At 40.1% G+C, this 10,789-nt stretch overlaps 2 protein-coding genes across 2 annotated transcripts; both read left to right on the forward strand.

The window, feature by feature from the left end:
- Nucleotides 1-85: 85 nt before the first annotated feature.
- On the forward strand, nt 86-5,335 carry spty2d1 (SPT2 chromatin protein domain containing 1). The gene is made up of 6 exons (XM_005942865.3): nt 86-986; nt 1,272-1,386; nt 1,540-3,135; nt 4,029-4,188; nt 4,280-4,357; nt 4,510-5,335. The coding sequence occupies exons 1-6, from the start codon at nt 924-926 to the stop codon at nt 4,601-4,603; spliced, it is 2,106 nt and encodes a 701-aa protein (XP_005942927.1). The 5' UTR covers nt 86-923; the 3' UTR covers nt 4,604-5,335.
- A 183-nt stretch (nt 5,336-5,518) lies between these two features.
- On the forward strand, nt 5,519-10,112 carry uevld (UEV and lactate/malate dehyrogenase domains). Its single transcript, XM_005942866.3, has 12 exons — nt 5,519-5,668; nt 6,274-6,358; nt 6,453-6,518; nt 6,647-6,810; nt 6,897-7,038; nt 7,125-7,219; nt 7,356-7,461; nt 7,742-7,912; nt 7,998-8,162; nt 8,427-8,514; nt 8,649-8,772; nt 8,909-10,112. The coding sequence occupies exons 1-12, from the start codon at nt 5,627-5,629 to the stop codon at nt 9,071-9,073; spliced, it is 1,413 nt and encodes a 470-aa protein (XP_005942928.1). The 5' UTR covers nt 5,519-5,626; the 3' UTR covers nt 9,074-10,112.
- The last annotated feature ends 677 nt before the right edge of the window (nt 10,113-10,789 follow it).

Genomic DNA, 10,789 nt, shown 5'->3' on the forward strand with positions numbered 1-10,789 from the left:
CTGCAGCTGTCAAAACGTGTTCTGGACGGACATTGCGTAAGGAAACTATGGGGCCGAAAACGGAAGTGCTCCTCATACATGTATCCGGCAAGTGTATGGAGGAACTTCTGGAAGTCCCGTTATACGAACAGACAGTCGGTTCCTTTATCCACGATCAAGATGGATCACCGCTTCTCAAACAACGAGTTTCTATAAGACTGCATCTTATAGTGTATATAAGATGCAGTCTATGGGTTAGGAGGACCATGTGACATTTTCAGAGTCATCGTCCTGTCTTCAGCGGACACGCGTCAACAAAAATAAAAATAAATATTCGTATTTGGAAGTTAATTTGTTGGGTTATTATTTTGTTCGTGAAAATGAATCAAAAACTCGCTCATATATAAAATATTACACGAATACACTTCGGACTAAAACGTTTTCTGACTCGTACGCCCACAAAGCCGGATATACGCACAAGTGAGTCATCTTACTTCCGTTAGTAGCTCTTCGGACCTTTAATTTTCGTTCTACCCAGCTGCTAGTCTCTACTAACACCCGGCGTCGGTTGTGCTCGATTTATTTAATTTTTTGTTATTTGGAGGTTTTTGTCCATCTGTAGGTGCTGAATACGCAAATTTTGATGGGGTTTCCCTTAGTTTGGTGCGTTATCAGCGCAGAGCGGAAGTTCGCCTTTCGAGCTTTTTGGTTAGCTGACGTTAACGTTGCCAAACGTTAGATTAGCTAACTTTGCTAACGCGTGCTATTGTGAAGAAAGTAGGATTAACTACTCTGTTTGCAAATGTCCTACAGTAGACTTTTACTGATACAGTCGTTTGTTACAGCTGTCTGGCTAAGTAAAGTTTGGAAACGCCTGAAAGCTAAACAGTCATTCAGCACTCCTGCTTGAGTCTTCAAACAGCCAGCCTACATCGCCGACCGAAATGATGGATTTTGATAACATATTGAACATCGCCTCACAAAACCAGGGCCTCAGCAGTGTACAGGTGAGTAGAAGGCTCTCACTGGCAGACGTATTACTCAGGCCACTGAGAAAACTTAACATCTGTGGGTATGTGTGTGAAAAAACAGATCAGGGAGGGTCTGTTAATGTAGCCAACTTTCATTGTCGTCATACTGTATAGACGTGTACAAACATGCTACATTTTATTGTGACATTAGATTACCATTTTTGCTATATCATTATGGGGAGGACTGTAAATGTTAAACAGGAGTGTACACTTTCCCCATAAACTACAACTTGTATTGTATGTGTTCTTCTCTTTGAGCAGAAGAGATACAGTTTACAAGCTGGACCCCCGAAAAAGGACCCAAAGTCAAAGGGTGTAAATCCTGCTGCTGTGCAGGCACTTCTGAAGAAGCAAGTCACTGAAAACAAAAAGAAAGGTATTAATGAGTTAATAACTGTTAAGTTTCTAATGCAGAATATTGGGATTTATTAGTTATGGACTGTTGTATACAGATTGTTCTTCATTCATTTTGTGTGTGTGTGTGTGTGTGTGTGTGTGTGTGTGTGTGTGTGTGTGTGTGTTTTCCTAGAATGGGAAATGAAGAAACAGAAAGAGGAGCTATTAGCCAAGAGGGTTGAGTTAAAGTCAGACCGTAAAGCGCGTGCCATGGCCTCCCGAACTAAGGATAACTTCAAAGGCTACAATGGTGTCCCAGTGGTAGAGGTTCCCAAAAAGAGGAGATCAAAACATGATATGCAGGAAGATGACTTGAATGGGGGAAGTTTTAGGAATAATACAATTGACCCAGAGGATGATGAGGACAACTACGAGTATGAACAGACAGATTCAGAGCCAGAGTCCGAGCCCGAGCCACTGAGGCCTGGAAGAATAGCGGGTAATAGTAGCAGTAGTAGTGGCAAAACCTCTTCTAAAAAAAACAATGGGCCATCCAAGCCCCCTGCACCTTCCATGAACTTTGCTGACTTGCTCAAATTGGCAGAAAAGAAACAGTTTGAACCAGTTGATCTAAAACCCAAAGTAGTGAAAAAGGAGGAAAGGCTGCGCACAGCAGATGAGATAAAGGAACTGGAGATTGAGCGCAAGGCTAAGAAACAAGATAAAAACTCAAAGGCAGACAGAGGAAGAGATGGGAAGTCTCAGTCTGGTTATAGTTCAAGTCAAAAAAATACTTTTGAGAGGGAACAGAAGAACAGCAGACCACAAAAGATCTGCTTAGAAAAACAAAGTGTGCCCAGTGGGTCAATAAAGAAGTCACAACCAACAGTATTTAATGATACAGGCCTCTCTTTTTCCAAACTCTCTGGTAGTGATAGAGAAAGAGAAAGAACCAAGCTGTCTTGCAGTGATAAAGAAAAATCCAAGACAAGCTTGTCTAATTCATCAGGTGTCATAAACAGTAAAGTACCTTCAAAAGCCATGTCATCTCAGGTTTTAGCCAAACAAGGGGCCCCAAAGCCCTCGTCTAGCCACAAATCCAGCACCTTAAGTGACCTTAGCTTCAGAAGAGAAAGCTCGTCATTACTTCAAGGAAAAGTTTCAGGTATTCCTGGGAACAGGCCTTCTGGTACAGCTGGCACAGGCCAGAAGTCCAAACAGGTGAGTTCTCAACAGATTAAGCCTAGTCAGGGTAGCTCCTCAAAGCAGGGACCCACAAATGGAGACCCCAAGTTCGGAAGGGGAGAACCACCACGGTCTGGAATGAATTCTGCAGCAAAATCAGGTGGAAATTCAGTGATGAGACCTTCTTTGAGTGGCCCCCCTAAGGCTGGGAGCCAGCCTCAGTCAAAAACTGGAGGAACATCTGGTAGTGTGCCAAAGGCCAGGCCTGGTGGTAGTGGCCTTCAAGGTCATCCTGGAAGTATTGTATCCCGACCTCAAGGAAGTGGACCAGGTCGGCCTGGCAGTGGAGGACTTGTACCAGGAAGACCAACTAGCAGTAGTGGATTAGGACCTGGAAGACCAAAGTGCACTGTAGTGTCAGAGACCATCTCATCCAAGAATGTTGGTGGACCCAGGCCAGGCATGCCACCTCGGCCGGGGATGCAAGGCATGCCACCTCGGCCGGGGATGCAAGGCATGCCACCTCGGCCGGGGATGCCAGCTCGGCCGGGGATGCCACCTCGGCCGGGGATGCCACAGAGACCTATGATGAACAGACCACCAGGTAACAATCAGAGTGAAAATAATGATATGAAATTAAGTTAAGTTAATCATGGGTTCAGTTACGGACACTGCTTAGTGTTTTAGTCACGAGGATATTTAGTAGTGTTACAAATAGCCTGACGAACATAATCCAGAAACACTAAGCACCATACAAAGAACTTCTCTCTACATTTTAAATAACATTCAACATTTGAACTCTTATTGCAATGGTTACCTGTAACAAAACAAGCAAAAAGTATTTGTAGGTCAAATGTATAGGTCATATAAATGGTGAGTATTTCATATTATAGTGTAATATGTGTATGTATGTATGTATGTGTGTGTATATGTATATATATATATGAGAGAGAGAGAAAAAACAACTTCCCGTAACCCACAAGCAACACAATACAAAGGAAATTGTATTATACATTGTGCACACAGTAATAAAACCCATCAGCGTAATATTGTGTTGACTGCTGCAAAACAGCTCTTACCCACTGGAGCATGATCATGGGACATCTGGGGGGTGTTACATTGTGTCTGTGTCAGGACACTGACTGTGGATTGTTTGGACCGTGTGGATTGCAGGGTGGGGTCTGTGTGGAAAAGCATCAATTCCAGCAATCCTAAGCGGCATAGGCTAGAATTATTATATTATATTTAAAATTGCTAACATTTGCTAACAGCCTGAAAAAAAACACAACAGTCTGCTACAGGGCAAAGGGTTTGTTTGCCCAACTGAATGAAGTGTCAGCAACACTCACAGCCTTTGTCCTCATTATTGTGTCGCAGAGCTGCGACCTACCTCAGACAAAACATAATTTCAGTGTCTTCTCCCTACTATGTTTATATTGACAAGGGAAAAATTTGATATGCCGCATTTTGAAAGTAATTTCTATATTCATTATCCAGGACCGATGCTGCCACCTATCACATCTGCATACAAGAGGAAATATGAGGATGAGGAAGATGAGTATGACTCAGAAATGGATGATTTTATTGATGATGGAGGTGAGGTGCAGGAGGAAATTTCTAAGCACATAAAGGAAATCTTTGGCTATGATCGAAGCAGGTAAGGCGTGTCACTACATGGTCTGATGTAAGGAAAAATCCATTTAATTGAACTGAAAATCAAATTCTATATTTGTTTTCAACCTCTGCAGATACAGAGATGAGAGTGACTATGCACTAAAATTCATGGAGAGCAGCTGGAAAGATTTGCAGAAAGAAGAAGCTAGGAGGTAATAAGATTTTTTTTTTATTTTTTTTTTGGGGGGGACCTCAGTTTCTTTTTCTGTCTGTGTGCCATTTGTCCATAGTGGTCTACTCCTTTAAAAAAAAAAAAAAAAAAAAATAATGTTTTGTTCTGTATTTCTGTGATTTGCCACTTTAGCCTGAGAATGGCTGTGCAGGAGGATCTGGAGGAGGAAAGAAGGGAGGAAGAAGAGCTGAAAAGAAAAAACGTCAAGAGGAAAAAAATGAACTGAGGCCTCATTGTCGTTGAGAGAAATAAAATAAGATCATTTTCTTCATTTTGCTGAGAGATGCGACAAAGGGATATACAAAACCCAGTGACTGTCCACTTTGGGTGCTTTGTCATCGCTTCTCTCCCTGAGATTAGATAAAACCTAGCAGCATCTCAAGAAAACTGGAGAGGAAGAATTTTAGTAAAAGAAGGCTTAAAAAAGACAATATGCACAAATTATTCAGGCACTAGGATTAAAGTTCTCACATTGTCCTTTCTTATTTATTTTACCTGCTGAGTGCAGGGATACCTACAGTCCCATCTGTTTAAAAAAACAAACAAAAAAGATTGGCATCAACAACTACAGTAATGGAAAAGTGTGATTGATTTCTTTCTTTCTTCTTTCTTTTTCCTCTTTTTAAAAAAAACAAACAAAACAAAACAAAACGCTAACATGAAATGTTATATAAATGATGACATGCTATTTTTGAGGCGAAGTTGTTGCATATTTTTCCAGACTTTTATTGTAAACTCACTAAGATGTAGACGACATTACCATTTGATACTTTGTTTTATCTTTGCAAGGATCTGACTGACAATAATGCATTAAGGCTTTTGTTTAGTTTTATGTCTGCATTTTCAGAGTATGACAATCTAAAGCTTTTTTTGGACTGCAAATGCAATGCAGCAGGTAGTCAATGTTTTGCTTTGTATTTCTGTGGAAGAGAGAGCAAAAACGATTTCCTTCCCTAAATTGTGTCGAGTATTTTTGTTTATTTTATTTAAAGAAACTGGCATGGTCAGTATGTAAGGTTGTGCTCATACAGTGTGGTAATGGCGTTACATATCTTTTTGTACCTGCCACTTTGCCGTAGTTGATGTCACAAGTGGGCGGGATCCGTCTCCCTGTGTCGCCTGACTACTCCTTAAAGTTTGCGGAAGTTTGTTTTTTAGAGTTCAAGTGGAAGCAAAGTCTCAGTCTGGTGGAAATCAAAAGAAACGAGGATTATTTTTTATTTTCTTTCGGGGAGTCGTGCTTTAATAGATGGACCTCACGTCAGAGAAAATCCAGCGGATTCTTTCGAAGGTTAGTGATTTATTACGAGCTGCTTCGAAAGATCCTCTTAAGTTAAAACTCAAAACATAATTGCCGGCTAGTATAGCAGGCTAATATAGGTTAGCTGCTGTCTCCCTTCACTAACTAGCCGAACCAGCTCTGTTACTGAAGTCTGAGAGAAACCTGGATGGCAATAAGACGGGGAAAAAGAACAGAATGGTAACTTATTTAAAATAGTAATGAGACAGGAAGGGCAATTAAAAAAGTGCTAAACTGAGCTGCTTTCTACTCGTGTCTAACTTTGCGTAGACTGCAGTATTATTGTGCTTCACTTATTGTTGTTTGTGCCAATGAGCATTTCCATTGTAGGTGTGGAATACAGCAATACGCAATGACCTGTTGGACCCTTCAAGAAAATGTCAATATAAAAGTAATTGTTGGGTGTTTTGTTGTCAGAATAAATGTACGATGACAAATGTTCTTACAGCCACAAATAAATTAATTAATGTAAATAAAAGATTACTGTAATGATCCAAATCTGTAGAGAACTGATGTGGTACAATATACCTCATGTGTGTAATATATAACCCAAATATGAAACAGTTAAGTCTTCCTTCTCTGCCTCCTGATATTAGTACAAATTTCGTGATGTTGCTGTTGAGGAGTTGGAGAAAATCTATCGAATCTATCCTGGGATGACGCTATCCACAGGCACATACAGTAAGTTCTTACATTAAACCCATTTACTGCTGACCTTCACATTTCCTTCGCACACAAGAACATTAAACTTATACTATCTTTACTGATATTTCAGCATTTAGTGACAGCACCCAAAAAGACCTTCTGAAATTAACTGGCACCATCCCGGTCCAATATGAAGGTATGGCTGACCCAAACTCTTCTCACTTGCCTCCCAATTTTGATAGAAAGAGTTGTATAATTTAATAGCATCACTAATTTGAGCATGAGGTCATAATTTTGTACTGACTGAGGTGTCTCTGTCCAAAGGTCGCTCCTACAACTTCCCCATTCAGCTGTGGCTGTTGGACTCCTTCCCATTCACTCCTCCCATATGCCACTTGAAACCCACTTCTAACATGGTCATCAGAGAGGGCAAGCACGTTGATGCCCATGGACGTATCCACCTACCTGGCCTTCACAACTGGGATCATGTAAGATCTTGTACTGTCTGGTTGAAATTTAAAATTAAAAGCAGACAAGGTGCTGAAATGTTGCTGTTTCGTTTCCTCTGTAACAGCCAAAGTCCTCTGTGGTGGGTCTTCTGAATGAGATGGTTACCAAATTTCAGGAAGACCCTCCATTGTCCTCAAAGACCACAACAGACAAGAAAGATCCCCATGAGCTCCTGGCGTTTGTCTCCAATTTCCGTATCAGTGATGGTGCAACTCCTAATATATAGTTTTATTATAACTGATGATCAATAATGAGACAAGTAGTTCATAGTGATGGCTTTACTAAATTTCAGGTGGAATCAGCCATCACGATCAACCAATCAACAAAGTCTCAGTTATTGGGGGAGGAGATTTAGGAATGGCATCAGTGATGAGCATTTTATCCAAGGTAATCACCTGATTTTATTGTATTTTTTTTAATAAACTGTTATGTCATACAATTATTATTTCACCAGCTTCAGATGTTAGCAATTCCTATTTTACTATTCAGAAGTGGTTTATCTTGTTATTTGCTTTTCATCCAGTGTAAAGTGGATAAACTGGTTTTCATTGATGTCGCTGAGAGTTCCACCAAGGGTGGCAGTACAGATCTGGAGATTTTCAGTCTGCCAAAGGTTGAAGTATCCAGAGGTACGTCACACTGCACCATCAAATAACCCAGAGATGCTTCTTTGCTGAGTCACCAGTGATGTCAGTTTGATTAGAAGGGAGAGGACTGGCACTATGCTTGTGTAGAGAGCATATTTGATGACTCATCAGGAAAGAGGAAAAAGAAAACATTTGAACAAGAATGGGAATGCCACAGTCAATGTTTGCTGAATTAACAATGCCTAAGCTTTGTGTTTTTTTTTTACAAGTTTTGCTGTGACAGGTCTGCAGGAATTAATTACCATTGTCTCTGCTGTGCTAGATATCTCAGCCTCTGCAGGCTCCAGGTTGGTCGTGGTGACTGCAAACGCATGGAGCAGTGAACAGTCGTATGTCACCGTGGTACAGACCAACGTTGACTTGTACAGAGGAATAATTCCCAATCTGGCACGTCTCAGCCCCAGCGCAGTGATGCTAATTGCATCACAACCAGGTCGGTAACAGCAGCAGACACGCCTTCTACTGACTGCTCGGCTCATTATATAACTAACGTACGGTCACTCACTCTCTCTCTCCAGTGGACATCATGACCCACGTTGCCTGGAGGCAGAGTGGCTTGCCTCCAACACATGTGATTGGAGCAGGGTGTAACCTGGACTCGGAGCGACTCAGTCATGTCATGGATATCAACCTGAACACACACAAACCAGCCTGGGTCATAGGAGAACTTTCAGATAACAAAAGTGAGCCAGAAAGAAAGGACTGACTATTTAAATATTTGTTGTTTTTTTTCCTTCAGTGAGTTCCTGACCTGTACACTGACTGTTTTTCCATTTACAGATATGTCTTAACCCATTTATTCACCTCACGTGTTTTTTTTTGTTTTTCCCCCAACCATAAGCAGTAATGCTGCACTACCGGTTCAACTTGTACTTTCTTTCTATTCTAAGGACTTGAAAAAAAACACCAGTCACCCAAACGATTACGCTTCTGTTTTTGTCTCACAGTTGCTGTGATGAGTAACTCTGGGTTGAACTCCAGTGCATCACCTGAGATTGCCCAAGGATCCAGCTCTACCAAACCACTGTTAGACAGGTACTGGAATGAATTATTATAACTTTGAACAAAATGTTATAATAACTGTAAAATATTATAAGTGCATTTTTGATCAATTAAGTAAATATTTTTCTTTTTAAAAAATTGTTTATTATTTTAATTTGTGCCTGCAGAGCCTTTGAGATCATGAAAAATCGAGGCCAGCGGTCATGGTCGGTGGGCCTTTCTATCGCCGACATTACAAATAGTGTCCTGACAGATAAGAGGAAGGTGCACTCTGTCTCCACACTTGCTCAGGTAGCAACACTAAGTGGCTTGTTATTGAAGCAACTAATTCAAATAATGTGAGTGAGTGTGTGATGCTTTCAGGGCATTGTAGGAAAGGTCATTGATTATCTTGTTCTAAAAAAAAAGCCTTTTCTGTTTACTTTAGGGTTGGGGTGGCATAGCTGTAGAGGTGTTCCTCAGTCTGCCGTGCATTATGGGAGTAAACGGTTCCACACGCCTAGCTGGAGTGTCACTGGGACAGGAAGAAGACTCCAAACTAAGGAACAGTGTTACCTCCCTTTCCAACCTCATGGCTCAACTTAGGATATGAACGATACGAGCGGTGTGGGCGTAGCTGTGCTACTTACTACCCCGTCCTCAGCGGGTGGACTGTGTCTGTGCTGAGGTTGCATGTGGTTTCTCCTTGCACTAAAGTTTTTAGGTTACAGGCGTTACTTCTATTTTGAATTTATATAAACCTAATCACAGCATTTGTTCATCCATTCTCCTCAGACAGTGTATAGCAAATCAGTCAATACTGTCAATGTACAGACAGCATTTTGTGTTCCCAGTAACCACATCTATGACAAGCCGTTCATTTTGTCTGGGTAAAAATGACAGTTACAACTTGATACATGAATGTACAGAAACTTTCTGCAAAAACATAAAAACTTGTGACGCTTGTAGCCTTTAACTGTTTTGTCAAGAACAACCAAAGTTGAAGACAAGAGTGCACTTATACCTAAAATGTATGTTTAACCCATTCCAACAGGAGAAAAATCAGGGTGGCTGCAGATAAAATATGAAGTACGAATATTATAGGTACTGTAGGATGCTGGCGTTGAATCAGTGGATTATGTTGGAATGTTCTTTCATATTTAATATTAAGGAACTTCTAAAGGTCTAAATTTAAATCTCTTGTGCCCTAATGTACTTTGTAAAAAAACAAACAACTAATTTAAGCACCTTGATATTGAGGTATATACACTATATGATACTGTGGGGTGTGCAATAAATATCTGAAAGCAGTTGTGAATTGTCTTTGCAGAAAAGAGGAGAGAAAAAAAAAAGAACAGATAACCCGGGTTTGTCTCTTTATAAAACTCATAGTTGCATAACTGCACAAAAGCTTTGGTCTGAGCCCAAATCTCACTGATGCCAAACAGATCCATAAAAGGAGTACTGATCCACAATTGGTGGGCAGGTCACATGACAGAATACTCCAGCAAGCCAAAATATACTTGTGTGGGAGCTAAGGTCCAAGTTGTTAGACAAGAATGTACAGTGAGTCTGCAAACCTAGACCAAAGACTTTAGCACTAATTTGTAATTCCATAAAAAAAAAAAAAAAACCCATTAAGAACAGCAAAGTCTGTAATAACAAATGTCAGTGCAAAAAAACAAAACAAACCCCAAAACTGATGTTTACATACAATGTCATAATTGTAAGAACATAAACATGTTTGACTATACAGTAGTTCCTTGTATTTTATATTATGGCTCAACTTCCATTTCTCAAAAAAAAAAAAAGTCCTTATAGCAATTAAATAAAACACTAAAGTCACCAATAGCTCTAAAATATGTGAAGAAACTCAGATGAATTTTTCTTCCTGGTTTATATCAGTTTTAAACAGTGAGATATGGGATTTGCTCATGTATAAGTCTCTGAATATGTGCACATTCATAACCAAGAATAAAAGGAAGAACTATTAACAAGCAGAAGTAGTTTCCCAAAAAGCATCTCGGTCTTTGGATCTATTCTACCACTGAACACTAGATGGCGCTACTCTCAAATAGTGTCAATGGATTTTACTGAGAAACCTGCTGATGTGATGGAATAAAACCTCATTTTAGTCTTTCCTTAATTAAATTTGATACATGCATGTATATATACACAGTACATTATTGCTGTGAGATCAAGTATTAGACAAACAGATAACACTGGAACTATTACTTTGAAAAACAAAAGCATCCAAACAAAGAAGTTAAAAAGACAAACAAAGTACCCACTGCTACCTGCCTGGGAAATAGCTGACCTGACCAGGCTT

Source organism: Haplochromis burtoni, unplaced genomic scaffold, assembly GCF_018398535.1.
Source record: "Haplochromis burtoni strain Fernald_Lab_line unplaced genomic scaffold, NCSU_Asbu1 Contig_259, whole genome shotgun sequence".
In the NCBI taxonomy this organism is placed as follows: domain Eukaryota; kingdom Metazoa; phylum Chordata; class Actinopteri; order Cichliformes; family Cichlidae; genus Haplochromis; species Haplochromis burtoni.